Raw genomic sequence first — 15,420 nt, 5'->3', positions numbered from 1 at the left:
ACAGTCCGCACAGTCCCTTACTGCCCGAACGCAAGACCAAAGTGAAGAGGGTGAGAATGATGATGGATGCAGAACGCACCACACCAAGGCACAAGAGGGAGCAGAGATCCGCCATGAAGTCAACAGCTAAAGGTGAATATGGATGGTGGGGTTTACGTAAATCCATTATAACTTTCAAACACAGGTAAATCTTTTGTTGGGACACCGTCGGGGGCTGTTTTCCAATGTTAGTTTGACCAGACAAGACAAGTGCAGCACATCTCCAGTGCCAATTATACAATTGTTTTTGTTTTTGTGATGTAGTCCCATGCTTTTTGTTCCTGCTTAATGTAAATCGCTCTGGATTAAGAGCGTCTGCTAAATGCCTAAATTGTAATTGAAATATTGGTATTTTGCTTCATATGACACAGATATGAGTAAATATCTTTGATCTGTGTACCTTGATAAAATATTAATTTGTGTATTGCAGACAGGCTTATGCAGTGCATGTTGTACAGTGCTCTGGGTGCTTCTACATGCCAATAATTCCCTGCAGACCAAAGTACAATGACTGTGTATTTGTTAGTTGTCAGCAACATATTCCTTGACATGTTAAGCTCGGCAGACACTGGTTGGGAAACAGTTGCTTTAAAAATACACACTATGTCTTCATTGTTAGATTGTAATGTGTATTTGTGGTGTACTGACAACGTTTATCTCTGAATGGATTTACCATCCACATTTTTAATCTGTACTAAGTGAAACAAAATCCACAGATTAGTAAAGACAAAACTGGTTCTTCATTGGTAAAACAAAACAACAACAAAACTAGAGAACAAAAACCCAACAGGACTATGTAAGGCAAGCTGATTGGTTGCAATGGTTGATGAAAAGTTTCAGGGCGTAGCCAATTAGGCTGATTAGCTGGAGGTTATGTTCCTGTTTGCACACACCGTCATTTCAGTCACTGAGTAGGTCACTTGAGGTCTGGATCAGTCACTTTTACACTATTTGTTTTCACAATCACTAGTGAGCACAACACTATGGTTTTATTTAATGGCAAGAGATGCTACTCAGGTATAGCTATTCTATTAACTTTCATCATTACTTACAGTGCTGTGGCATAGTGATCTTTGATTACCCACACCTGGAATTTGAATTCCTGATATTCCAGGTTCTGGTTCTTATTTCTGTGTTGGAGATGCTTTGTTACATTGTTTGGTTTGTTTTTATTCAGAAATTAGTTTCAGAATGGTGTGTGAGTTAACCTTTCCTCAGCATTTACACATTTTCTGTGGGACTTGTATATATATTTATTGTATCTTTATTGGGGGGGATATAATGAATGCCCATCAGACAAGGGTTGACATTAACAGATCTGTTGGATGAAACGTAGCAGCAATTTGCAACTCTAGATCTTTTTATAATTTGCTGAATCTAGAGTTGCAATGCCCTCCATTGACTCCCCATTCATCCAATTTGCTTTTGCGATCTGCTTGTATTAAACCACGTTAAACTCACCAACATTGCAGCTCTAGGCCAAGCTTGAATTATCCTATTTCAATCTGCCAAGCGTTTGTTTCATACAAATTCACCGTAGACATGTTATGAGCTACTTTCTGTCAATAAATTCTGTGCAAGTGATTCTTTGTCAACGTCTTGGAGTTTGGAAGCACTTGTCGAAGTCACTGAATGGCCCTGTGTACCACCTGTTTGGAATTTGCACATAATGTAGGAGGGAGCAGCGTGACCCTAGATGAAACTCTGCTTTTCACAGCTTTCTACAGCTTCTGTAGGGACTGGTAGATTTAGAAGATATACAGGTTATGTAGCTGATTTGAAGAGGTTTCCGTTCCTCATGTTATTCACAAAGAGGTCTTGCACATCCTATAAAACTTGTCTGGTTCAGCTTGGTAACACACTGGCTAATGTATTGCAGGTAGTGAGGCAGATTTCAGCTCCTCTAGCAGCTCTGGCAGCCTAAAGACCAGCCTTGCATCCATGTCTACCGGGAAGAAGAATCCTTCACGCAGGTATGGGGTGGTTTTAACGATTTATTTTTGCAGTATAACGTTCTCCTAATTGCCAACATGCCAGTGTTTAGACTTGGAAGCTAGGCAGGTCAGTAGATTAAAAAGTGAAAATAATATTCTTTGTTGAAATGCTTCCTTCCTTCCTACCAAGCCGTGTTGGTGCCCACACAAGACCTGTCCCAGTGTTCAAGCCACCAGGGAGTCCAAAGCTCAACCGTGATGCAGCGCTGTATGCCCCCTACAGAACCCCTCCCAGAACAACTCCCTCAACAAACAGCAGCAGCAACTCCAGCCCTACCTCCAGGTGACCCTTTTTTAAGAATCAACTAGCTTCTCCTTGTCTCTAGATAATTTTAGCTAGCTTTTATCTATTTGGCATTAGTGCATAGCAGAATAAACTGTTTTGAGCAGTGGATATCTGATCTACAATGGTGATTATTGTGTTGCAGAAAGGATTATTAGGATATGACTATAAACAAAATGTCCTCGGGTGACCCTAAAGAACTGTACCCTGTAGTACAATGTTTAGGCTGACCAGCCAGTATCTCGGATTCTCGGCATTGCCTGATTTCTTGGCACAGCAGGCTTATCCTGTTGCTTAGTGACAGCATATTTTTAACAATAGCCTCGGCAGCTGAGCCCTACTTGGTTGGGACATGTAGCATGCGTTTCTTTTTAGTAGCTTAACGTATCTTCTGGATACATTAACGATTAATGCACCATCATGCCTACATCATCATCCCCCCTCCGTATCCATCCCTCAGTCAGCTCTCTCTGCTTGCCTCGGTGTCATGTGACATCCTCCTTCTCTCAGTAGCAACCTTCTGCTGGGCGTTTCTATTTCTGTCTGGGATGCAGAGCACTCGCATCACAGTATTACATTCCCAGGTTGCTAGGATATTGGGATGGGATGACTATGAATCATGTATTGGAGGCGTTTGCTGCTTTACATATCAACCAATCCCACAAACATGGCTATTATCATTTTATCCATACTCTTTGAGCAAGATGAAAAACGCTAACTGGGTTTATTTACCAAACATGAATCTGTGAATAGTGTCTAGATTCTGTCAAATAATCGATGCAGTTTGTTCCTTTTTTATTCCTAAAGTGATTGCTTTTCTGGCTGACTGTCACTCTATTGGCATTTAACATAACACAGCATTTAAATAACCTAGTGTTGTGTGGGTCTTTTGCCTGTAGTCTGCATGCCAGTAATCCTGTGTCAGAGTAATTCCAGGCTTCAGCAAGCATCTGCCCTGACAGCACACTTGCCAGACTGAACAAACTAATCAATTTCCTTCTTTAAGGGTGGATTTTAGTTTTCATCTGAAAGGGGGTAGTTCTGTTGTTGCTGTTTAAAATGGCAACTTGGATACTGCAAGCTTTCTTAGAGTTGGATCTTCATTTTGAATAATCTCTCTTCCAAACAGAAGGGTGAGTCGCTACCACTCTTGCGGAGACAACCATGGTATAAGACCCCCGAACCCTGAACAGTACCTTACCCCACTGCAACAAAAGGAGGTGGCTATCAGGCATCTGAAGATCAAACTGATGGAGTCTGAGAACAGAGTTCATGACAGGTTGGTTAATATGGAGATGTGTGGCTATAGAGTTGCGTTTTTAGTGTGATACCACAATTTTATTTCCACTGGTACAAAAGCCACCCTATTTAAATCATTTTCTTCATAACCTGTTTGAGGCCACTGTTGTCTTTTTCTGGGAGTATATTTTAAAGACCATTCGTTCTCCTCAGGGAGGCTGATATTGACGAGCTGAAATCGCAGTTGGACAGGATGAGGGAGGACTGGATTGAGGAGGAGTGCCACCGCGTTGAAGCACAGCTGTCCCTGAAGGAGGCACGTAAGGAAATCAAACAGCTGCGCCAGGTGGTGGAGACGATGAAGAGCAGTCTGATGGAGAAGGACAAGGGCATCCAGAAGTATTTCGTCGACATCAACATCCAGAACAGGAAGCTGGAGTCTCTGTTGCAAAGCATGGAGCTCTCCCAGAGTGGTTCAAACCTCCACGACGAGCCCACGGAGGAATTTAACTGCGACTCCCTAGCAACGTCTCCTGATGATGATGAGGAGGAGAAGAGCAAGATGGTAGGGGAGGAGGAAGGGGGTATGGAGCTTGGAGACCAGGCTGCAGAGGCGATGGCGGACAGTGGGCTACTGGTGAATGATGAGATGGCCAACAGAGCAGATATTTTGGAGCAGGTCTTCATGTCCACGGCAGTGGATTTTAGTCACGACTCCAGCAGTAACCTGAGACAATTGTCTGGGCCTGGAGTGTCTGCACTGCTAGAGGAGAGTGTTGAGAAGTCCAACAATCTCCCACCCCCACCCCCAATTTGTTCCACCTTCACCACCTGCCCCAGCCCACCACCTCCTAGCTTCGTTGATCAGAGTGTGCAAGCTGATGTGGTGTCAATATCTCCACAAGACCTCCAGGCTCTGCTCCTCCAGCTGCTGAAGCTCAATGGGGGAACAATGGGGGCAAATGCAGCCTTCCCAGCCCCCGACGGTGTCCCACGTTTCCCAGACCTGCAGGCACCTATCCTGAATTCCACCCACACCACTGTTCACTTGGATGACTCAACCCCTTCCCTGTCTGTCCTGCCGAACCATGCTCCCCCAAAGAGCCCTGACTCTTCGACCGATTCAGGGATGTGCTCCTTGGAGCCTGCAGAGAGCCGCAGGTTCATGGAAGAGCTGGACTTTACCGTTGGTGAGAAGCCGTCTTTGGTCAAGGAGCAGTCTTGCATGCAGCCCGAATTGGGGGTGGTCAGCAAGCGGTACTGGAGCCACAGTTTTCTGGTTGATCTTGTTGCGGTGGCAGCACCCGTGTTGCCTACGGTGGCATGGCTGTACTCACGGCATGGTGTGGATGGAAGTGCTCCGGTGTACAACATCGCTGCTTTGATCAGGGGTTGCTGCACCATGGGATTACACTCTCTTCGCCACGTCACTCGCAGGCCAGATGTGTAATGGCCTGCCAACCCGCATGAACACACCTGTCCTTCAACTGAAAGCACTTAGCATCTGCTTATGAGTATTAGTGAAATTTTCTTTTCCAACACTTGAGCATATCAATGCAGTTATTTTGGATTTGTTATTTTGCACCGTTTGAAAGGGATAATTTATTAAAGGTATTATTTTCTTGATTTATTTGTGTTTGCAGTATTACTGGTCATCTGGTTAGATGGTTAAGTGGTATCACTGTCCTGTGCTGTTTAATAGCGCTCCCTGTGTCTGGGTGTTTTTTTTGTTTAAAGTGAGTTTGAGTTGTAGATGGAATGTTATTTGAGTTTATGGTATTTCGAGACTTCAATGTCATGTGGTGTTCAAAAACAAAAGTTCAGCCAAAGCTTCTATGTGTTCTTTTCATGTCATGTTTTTGTGAAGATTTCTCCCTGGGAGTATAGAGCTCTTTACAGTATTTACAATAAACCCTTTGTATAGCAAGTACTGATGCTTCTAAAATATTGACACTTGTTATGTGCCTGAGCTATGTGCAATACTGGTGGTTTACATCAAATTTCCTTGTATATTTATTAAAGCATGATAATCGCACCTGTCTTTGTGTTTTAAGGGCAGCAGCAAAATGTAATAAAGAACCTAGAAGACAACTCTGACCTATATTGCCTGTCTCTGTGAATGGAAAATGTATTGTTCATAACTACAAACTAAATTATACAAGTTGCAGTAGTTCAAGCGGCACAAAAACATGTTGGGTGGTACATGGTTTCTTCCTTCACATAAGTTAAACATGAATTATTAAGGAAAATGTCTTCAGTCTGAACCCAGTGCAACAACGCACATTTGCCTGTTATGTAAAGGCTGTGTTTTCAAATGTCTCTTGGGCTATGGTGATGACAATGTTGGTGTGTTAGAAATAATCTACTTTACTAAGAACACTGATGCTTTCAAATGGATTTACTGAGAACACCCTGGTGCTTTTAAAATGGATTTCCAGGCCCTGAGACCAATAAAAACTGGTTCACTGCTAGAGCAGCGTCTTGAGCAATCATCCACTTGGTGTGGATAAAATGGATCACTATTGACCATATATTCAAATGGTGACCATGTTCTTGTGTCATCGAGAGGAGGGAGGTCATGACAAAAGTGTGAATATGGTCAATTACTAGGAACCTTTTGGTACACAACAGACTTCAACTTCTCACTGCCATATGGTGGTCTGTCATCAGTTGCATAATCATGACCTCTCAGTTCATGATGGTGATGACAGACTAATGAATCATCCCACATGCTGTAATCTCTGAGGCCCATGTCTGTTAGTGAGCAGTACAAAGTAGATTGAGAGGCAGGGCCAATGATGGTCTTAAAAGAAAATTGAAACCAGCTGACAATACACCAGTAGGCCTATTTCTAATGTGTAAGTTGTAGACTAGCTATGTCACTGATTCTCACCATTCCATTATTCATATGTTTCACCCATCTGAATTTGAAGTGAATAAGAAAATGTAGGTCTCTCCGTTCCAAAGACCCGATAGTGTTCAGCCTCTGAGGGTCTGTCAGGAAAGCATGCCTTGAAACAGGTGGAGGTGACAGTGGCGAGATTAGAGTCACATGACTGTTACTAATTATTCAGCAAAATGGGTGATGCCTATTAATAAATATATCCTTCTCGTCTGTTATCTTGGGTTTTGTTTCTTCCAAATCATAACACGTAACCCCTATATACTTTGTCCTAATAGCAAAGATTGCTCACAAGCTTGTAGATCTGAGCTATTTTTGACAATGACATGCCCAGAATAGGCCAGGGTTAATTTGGTTTATATGGAAATCAGGTCATGCATTTCATGAAACCACACAGGGATGAATACTTTCCATCTTCACAAAACCTACATTATGCTTAATCTTTGTCCATCACTGCGACAGCCGACAGATCGTAAAAGGGGATTCAATTTATTGTTGAAAATGAAATGTGCAGAATAAAAAACAATCCCTTTGATACAACAGAACATGCACCTTTTACCATAATGCTAACTGATAACAGAAGGCAAAAGAGCATTTTCCAAACACATCAGAAAATAAAAATGAAGACAGTTTCCATAATTCCTGTGAGCCTCCCTTCAGTTGATTCTTCAACCGATTCATGCATAAGTCTGTTATTTTACAGTGCATATTGTAAATTAAGATTCTTGAAATTTGGAATGAATCATTCAATAGATGAACTCCACTATATGTTCATACAAGTACTGCATCATTCAGCAGACTATAAAAAACACTGCATCATGTGAGTGATGGAACAAGTCCTGAAGACCCAGAACATACGGTAATATCCACCTAAAACCCATTTTCCAAGTACAGGACTTTGTTTCCATGACAACTACAGCTGTCTGAATGGAAACGCAACCATTCGGTGCGTAAAAGGCTGTTAAGTTGCATCACTTGATCCGTTACCATAGTTATTTTCTTTTTTCCATGAAAACACGTCATTTTCCATCCCTTTTCAACTTACAGATCCAAAGCTGTACTGCAAGCAGCTGACAGTACACAAAAGACTGTCTGTGCAGAAATACTAGTTGTCATGTAAAAAAATAAGAACAGATGAGAGGGTAAGCCTGATAAGTATAGTTTTACTGTATATTAAAAGGGAGGGTTAGGGCATTTTGATTCAACACCAGAGACACAGGACAGGAGCCTGGCAGATCAGCAGCTATGCAGTTACCATAGGAACACATAGCTAACTATTATAAGGCTATAAATTACAGTCTCTCAAATCCCTTGAACTGTTATTTCAAGACCCTTCATTTCAATGCAGAATTCCAGTGTAATACAAGATACACAGTACAGGGAGGTACATGGAATATCAAACAACATCAATAAGGAAAATGTGACTTCAATAAAGAGAAATTAAATTATAAAAGCACAATGATCAAGCAAAAAAGGGATGTCACTGATATACAGTGAATTAAGCCTGATTTATACTTTGTCATACAATGGTGTCACTCTGAAAATAGATCTATAAGGTCACACCATGTTGCAAGCGTGTAGAGCAGCTATTTTCAGGCAAGCGACACCATCATACAATAGAGTATAAATTAAACATTACACTCCTTTGTCTTTAAAGATTATAAATAAGACAAATCAAATAACTTGCACTCCCCATTAGAGTACTATAGGTACCAGTTTATTTACAATTGTTCCTGGAAAACCCCAAATTTGTGTAACTTATCTAATAGATGAAACCAGAAACTTAGTAGTTGTGTCTAATGCTGCTGTATCTTTGTTTTTTTGGTGCAAGATACATTTGCATTATACAAAATACTGAATCCCCTTTAGATCAGAATGACCTAAAGTCTTGCCACATCAAGTGCACTTGACGTGGCAGACAGCTAGCTGTATGTCAAATTCACAAGTGCTTGTTGTTTGGCAAAACAACAATGACTAAAATGGCTGCTAGGTGAAGTCATTCGGTGCAAGATGACATTGGCTATAAGATCACTAGTGGATCCTGGATTCCTGGTTGCTTTTGTGACAGCCGGGTCGAGTTAATGGTTGAATGTTTTTTTCTTCCGTCCACAAGCTCAACATTGAGCATTATTAAAATGTTACGAGAGCTTAACAGCAATCTTTTGCTCCTTCTTCATCATCCTCTGGGCATCTTTCTCCATCTTCTTCCTCTGCTGCTCCATGGAACGCTTTTCTCGGTCTGCCAGCTTCCCTTGTCTGAAAAACAAACAGGATTGCAAGCAATGTCACCACAATGCACTAGAAGCTGTCAGCTTGGAGTGTGTAGCGTCTCTATTTTCTATTTACTTGCAACCACTGCCACCTGCTGGCCATAACATTAACGTACAGACTCCAAATGCACAATACCAATAGAGTACTGTGAAATGTGAATATCTATTTGCCTCCTATCAAAATCCCACAGCAACCTACAACAATAAAGTGTATTGTGTGTGTGGTGGACTATGAATAGGCCAGTGTGAACTCCTGACATGCCATTACCTGAGCACCTCCTCTGCCATCCAGGTTGCATCAGACTCATCCTCCCAGGCGTTTGCATCCTCCTGCCAGGTATCTAGTTCTCCCAACTCAGCCTGTTGAATAGTAAGGAACATGAGAATAATAACATCACAGCCAGTATTCCAGTTAATTTAATAAACTAAAAGGTTTGCTTTGGTTGTACATTCTCAAATTCCAATTATTATATACATTTTTACTTACATTTGGGGAACAATAGATAATTTAACATTGACGTGCCCACAACATTTAGGTGCCTGCTCTTCCGGTTACCTTTCCCTTTATTTGCCAATTTGCCATTAAAATATCAATGTTTTTGGTAAAATAAGTCCTGGATCATTTTAAAGCAAGCATCGGAGCTTGGTCTAATATCACTGCGTAAATGTATTATGTTTGGAATCTCTCTGTGGAACCTGCATTTCAGGTGTTTCATTATTCTGTGAAACAGCACCACCCTGTGGTACCCCAGGGTTTCTTATTTTCATGTTTGTTTTGTGCTTGCAATTAGATACATGTATTTCAGCTGTGCTCAGTCAGTCAGTCAAACGTCTTCAGCTCCAGTGTACTGCTGTTTGTGTCTTCTCTTGGGCTAAAAGCAATGTCTGTGAGTAATTTGATTGTTGATTCTATGATGGCAGGATATTTTATGTTGTTTGCATTTGTACAGATGTATTTTACAATCAGCTTAAGTACTGTAGCTCTGTTTGACACATGTTTTCTGTATTGTAACAGTAATTTGGAATGTTTATATTTTGTTGTTACAGTTTCACAAAGTGACCAGTAAAACTTCATAAAGACAACGCCTTCTCTGTGGAGTTTGTTGGGAGATGTTTAGCTGGTGGGATAGCTGCCATCTTCAGCTAGTGAGGCCTACACAGTTAGACATAAGGTTGGTGAGAGGTGTGTTAACACGACCGGATAAAGGTTGGCGAGGGGTGCGTTAAGGGTTGGGAGAGGGTTAAGGTTTGAGATGGGTTGTAGGACTAATGACTAGGTCTAACCATATATTTGCATTCTGGGCCCTGATTGGTGCCCGACAACTTTGAGGGCAGCGAAATCAAATTAATTAATTAAGTGGATAAATGACTCAGTCGTCAGAAGGTAAAGTCTGACTCACAGAGGGTTGATTGAACTGCATCATGTCCTGTGTGGCCGCCAGGCGGCTGGAGAAACCTGCCGAGCCGTCAGGTACAAGGTAGTTGGGTTCCCGCTTTTTCAGCACAATCTGTGGTACAACCAGAGAACAGGACAGGAAGTGTTGAGGGTAAGGAGGGTGTAAGTCCAGTATCAGATCTAGATCTACTAATATTTTAAACTAATAAAGGCCTATTCATAGTTTGGATTTTCAGTGGTGAGGTGACCACCTCAGGTGGTTTGGATGAGCGGTGGCGAGTAAAAACAGAGAAGGGTGGTTTTCTCTTCACCACGGCTCAGTGACGTCATGTTGTAGTTTTGGGTGAAGCGTAGCCCCTTTCGGGACCCTACGTAAAACTTTTCTGATATTTTGTTGAGTTTTACGTTGGGTCCCTGCTCGCTACTGTACTTTCGTATGGAAATTCCTATATGCGGATATGGAGATTCTCTCTAAAATAGGACCCGCGGCATGTGACGCCATTATTTTCCTTGAGTTATTCTGAATTCGGTAACTTTAAGTAGCTATACATCCAGCTGCGAATATCTCCTGTGGCGCGGAAGCCGTTAAGTATTTTTAATCTTTGTTTGACCGATTTGGTCGCTTTATTTCTTCTTGTTTGTTTACCGTTTATTGTACCGCCTCCCGGTGTGCGGTTGGCTTGTGAGGCTACGTCCCTGCCTCTGATCTGCTGTGTCATAGCTATAGCGCCACTAGCTAGCCAGATAGGCGGTACAATGAGGTGTCAATAAACAAGGAAGGAAAAGAAGAATCCAAGCTTCCAAATCGGGCAAACATATATTAAAAATACTTAACGGCTTCCGCGCCACAGGAGATATTCGCAAAGGTATGTATGTGTACTTATACTTTACATATTCAGAAAGCCTCATACTGAAGAATATCGTCAAAGAGCGCGGGGAGGCGTTTTAACATGTAAACATGAGCCAGTAAATGTTTTAATCAGGTGGCATGGACGACGTGGAACAGGACCCAATGCACTGGGTCGAACAAATGTCAGAAACTTCAGTAGCATTTGGGTTCTGCTTGGAGGGCTAGGTGAAGCGGTGGTCACCTCACCACCGGAAATACAAACTATGAATAGGCCTTAAGGAGGTGGTTGGTCATAACATGACTCCATGACCTTATTTTGGTTTATCAGAAAATAATAAGTGCACTCATTATTACAGGTGGGGTGGGGGATCAAGTAAAGTAAAAATAAATCGGCCCAGGCCGTAGCGTAACGGTCTGGGCACCGGACTGGTGATCCAGTCGCGGTGTGCCGCGGGTTCGACTCCCGGACCCGACACGGCCTTTACCGCATGTCATCCCCCCATCTCTCTCCCGTTTCCTGTCAGCCTACTTTCTATCCCTTAAAAAATCAATAAAGGCGTAAGCCACAAAAAAAAAAATATATAAAAAAAAAAAAAAAAAAGTAAAAATAAATCATGATTCCTATTTTCTACAATTCTGAATCAGTTCACAATTTTAAAAAATCGATTAACGCCTGCCCAGCTTACGCAGTTCTTATGCAACAACTTAACAAGTAATGTAGGGCTGCAGCAAATGATTATTTTAGGGCTGCAGCAAACGGAAAAAAAATTGATAATCGATTCATCCGCAATTTTAACGACTAATTGGATTATAGCTCTCATTTAGCTATTGTTTGTTTTAGGGCAGGCATGTTCTAACTAACAATAAGGAAGACAATAAAGACGAAAAATACAATACGAAGTCAGACATAATACCTTCTGTGTTTTCCTGATAGTGGGCGTCATGTCTTTGAAGTAGTCAGGTTCTCCCTCATCTCCCTCATCAGTTTGAGGGGCAATGTTTCCATTGCCACCCTCGATCTTGATACTTGTTGGAGCGTCTTCATCCCAAGAGCTCCATTCCTCAATCTCCGGCTGTACAGACTAGCAACAACAATGTGTGGCATTAAAATTGAAAACAATGTAAACCTACTGTAAATATGACAGTTGCATGGATGCAAAGTAGTGGTTGATGTCTGGACAGGCATGCTGTTGTGCATGGTGAGATGTGTGCAAACGGTGTGGTTTGGTAGGAGAAGGCGGACAAAGGATGGGGTGTTGCGCTGGCTATTAGTGTGGCAGGATACGGTAGATTCAAATTTATACACACAATGGCCAGTGTCAGATTAATCTCATAAAACTGGCACTGTGCCAAACTACAGCAGATTAGATGTGGGTGGGGTAGCCAGCTGATTAAGAATACCAACCTGTTTGGGTCCAGATGAAGAGAAATCCACAGTGGTTGGGAGGGTTATCTGATCACCACTGAGTTTACGTCCCCTTCCAGTCCTGTAAAAATACATAAAGATGATATCATTATAATGAAACCTTGGCATATACCAGTGTGTTCCCATGGTATATGGGAACACATATACCATGGGTATATTCTGGGCGGGAACCCCTTTTGGTGTTAAGCATTATGTCATACTTTAGCTATTGAAAAATAGCAGATCTACAAGCTTGTAGATATGCTATTTTTGGAAAATGTGGTGCAAATCTTTGAATATATATTCTTTCAGAGCGAACGTCTTTAACTCAAATCTTTGCTTCCGAGGGGTTCCTGGAATAACATTTTCGGGGTCCTTGACATGAAATATGGAGCACCACCGATACAGAAACATGAGGTATTTCATAAAACTGTCAGAATTCATAAGACTTTTCGGGCCTAAATGGGTTAACAAAATTCTTTACTTTATTCCTTTAAGCCTTAATCAATTTAAGACATGTAATGAATAGAGTAACATCCTCTCCAGTATTCAACAGTTAAGCCATTTGTGGATAGTGTAAGCGCCATTTGAGTCTCCTAATTGTGGCCAATGATGTCCACTGAGGGGTGTGGTCAATGTAAAGGTTGGAAGGGAATTTAATCAGATCTCAATCAAGCAGCAGGTGTTGCTGACAAGAGGCAAACAGTTTTCAGACTGTGTTTAGGAGGCTGTTTGTATAATTTACATTTATTGCATTTATTTATATGCATGCTGTAGTGACTAGGCCTGCAGAGACAGATAATAAATCATCATTATACCAACTCTACAACATGTTTTGGACATCAGTTATTTTGATCACACGTCTGAACTCCCTCCAACCAGTATCACCCAAGTATAGGGACTTGGGCGTTACAGATAGTGAGCTGCATGTTTTCTTTTAAGGTAAATTGAGTCCCTATGGTTTACAATGGCGAATCTGCCGGAGGAAGCCGTGCGCTGCCCGGTCTGTTGTTGTGATGACCGCTATGGAATACTTTTCTACACTACAACAAGCGATTACACCGTTTTAAAGTGGATTCTCATGACAAGCAAGTAACTCAGTGGTCGGTGCACTGGCTGTTCAAAGGTAACTTTAAACATAGGCAGTCTAGCCTGAAAGACGGACGTAAATTGTCAGCATTTAACCTGTTAATATAGGCCTATCTATTCTGTAATTACCCAGTGATGTAAATATAGACAGGGCAAAAGCTATAACAACCTATAGTTCATTTTCAATGAGACCTGCGTTTTTGCTTGGAGAGGTCACGGTGCGACAACGCAAGCGTATTTACGTGAGTGCGGACTGTGCGGTCCCGTGAATTTGTTACGCACACACGCCCGCGACTCACCAGACCTGGATTCTGTTTAGCTTTTTTTTTACGCTTGCGTTGTTGCGCCCCTCTTCAACAGACCTGGAGGAGACCTGTGTTGATCCAGGCAACAACACCTGCGTTCTGTACAGCTGCAATGTTGGTGAGTTTAACGTAATTTAATACAATCAGATAGGACTTTCCTGTTTGGATGTATGGGCTGTCAATGGTTGGTGTTGCAGCTCTAGATTCAACAAATTACATTTTTAATCTAGAGTTGCTTGTGGCTGTGGGAACACCAACATTATAACAATAACACAACAACAAAAACATTGTTGCAGCTGCTATGCTGATTTGTATGAACATTCTGACAAGCTTACCTGCATATCAATCTTTTGAAGAAGGAAAGCAAACTGGCTAGACATGTGCAGATCTTGAAAAGGCGGAATTGTGTGATGGCCATAATGAAATTAAACTGGTGAAGAGAAAAATATTGACAGAATTGACATGGTTAGAAAGGCTATGCATTCCTTTACAGTTCTGTGTGTGTGTGTGTGTGTGTGACTGTGCGTGCGTGTGTCAGTCACATGACATTGGGATGTTATGTTGTGCATCTTTATGTATTCTTCCAAGTTCATGTTCAAGTGTGTTAAGTGGTAAACATTGCGTCATTAGCCATTAATACTTTACAGAAACAGACTAGACTACAGAGTTTAACCACTTATGTCCTCTGGATATCCGACTAATGCAAATTTACAACGACATTGTAGCTTATCCATGATTTTCAGTCAACTTTCACACAAATGTTACAGTTTACATCATTTTTAATTGCATGATAGAATCAGGAACGCTCGTTCATATTCGTGTGTTTAATACAAATCGTTGTTTTATCAACAGATGTGTAAGTGTAACTCACCATGCACGGTGTTCAGATCCAGGATGCAGAACAGATGGCTGGATGGCTTGGCTTTCAGACGCACACAGCAACACGAAACGAGCAGCTCATCTATGTGGCTAACAGAGGCTTGCTAACTTAGCTTACAGGCGACCATCATCACGTCTTTGTTTTGCACAACACTCGTCATTTGAGACGATTTAAGATTATTGCAAATGTGCCACGTTGCGAGCATAAAGCCGTACAGCTGCTAACGCCAATGCCATGTCATAATAATATGCCTCGAGCCTGAACCTGTCTGCCGTCGCTCGTTCACAGTCTCATGGCTGCCATCTTTGAACAGAGAGCGGAAACAGGAACCAGAGCAGACATGGAAAAAAAACCGAGTGGAATAGTAAGAGAGTGGCGACACCCAAAGCGGGTGCCCATGGGCTATAGTTCCAAACATTGGAACTATCCCATTGGGATATAATGAGCACTTCCGCATTCCATTGTTACAATGGGAGTCAACGCTAGTGTCGTCACTCTTACTAGATTACTCTGGGAAGAAGGACAGGACACCTACGTCACTTTCTTGGTCCGACTGGCAGATTCGTCGCACGAGGTCAGGAGGAGCGCCCATAGGCAACAGAGTTCCCTTTTCTTTATTTGTAGTGCGCATCTAAAATGTGCACAAATATATTTTCTGCTTTTCACAAATGTTTAAACAATTAACATTGCATTGTCTATTGTGATATTGGTAAGTAAATGTCGTTTAATTCTCATTTCCAACCCTGTTTTAAACGTAACATGACCCCC

The 15,420-nt window shown here is 41.8% G+C and overlaps 2 protein-coding genes across 2 annotated transcripts in view; one reads left to right on the top strand and one right to left on the bottom strand.

The window, feature by feature from the left end:
- The window catches only part of sybu (syntabulin (syntaxin-interacting)), a gene marked incomplete at its 5' end in the record, with an annotated part of 7,266 nt that extends 1,765 nt beyond the window's left edge, over window positions 1-5,501 (top strand). The window contains 5 exons of the mRNA XM_083762006.1: window positions 1-132; window positions 1,919-2,012; window positions 2,164-2,316; window positions 3,446-3,595; window positions 3,769-5,501. The exon at window positions 1-132 is cut by the window's left edge and continues 63 nt beyond it. Of these exons, the coding sequence (XP_083618132.1) occupies window positions 1-132; window positions 1,919-2,012; window positions 2,164-2,316; window positions 3,446-3,595; window positions 3,769-5,005 (1,766 nt within the window). The 3' untranslated portion in view covers window positions 5,006-5,501. The remainder of the gene's footprint in view (window positions 133-1,918; window positions 2,013-2,163; window positions 2,317-3,445; window positions 3,596-3,768) is intronic.
- A 1,435-nt stretch (window positions 5,502-6,936) lies between these two features.
- On the bottom strand, window positions 6,937-14,970 carry ebag9 (estrogen receptor binding site associated antigen 9). The gene is made up of 7 exons (XM_083760268.1): window positions 14,644-14,970; window positions 14,108-14,202; window positions 12,379-12,460; window positions 11,888-12,055; window positions 10,128-10,235; window positions 8,996-9,087; window positions 6,937-8,713 (listed from the first exon to the last, which is right to left on the bottom strand). Exons 1-7 carry the CDS (start codon window positions 14,644-14,646, stop codon window positions 8,596-8,598), a joined length of 666 nt encoding a protein of 221 aa, XP_083616394.1. The 5' UTR covers window positions 14,647-14,970; the 3' UTR covers window positions 6,937-8,595.
- Between the last annotated feature and the right edge of the window lie 450 nt (window positions 14,971-15,420).

This window comes from Protomyctophum parallelum, assembly GCF_964188405.1.
Source record: "Protomyctophum parallelum genome assembly, chromosome: 3".
NCBI lineage: Eukaryota > Metazoa > Chordata > Actinopteri > Myctophiformes > Myctophidae > Protomyctophum > Protomyctophum parallelum.
This window is presented reverse-complemented; position numbering and strand designations above follow the sequence as displayed.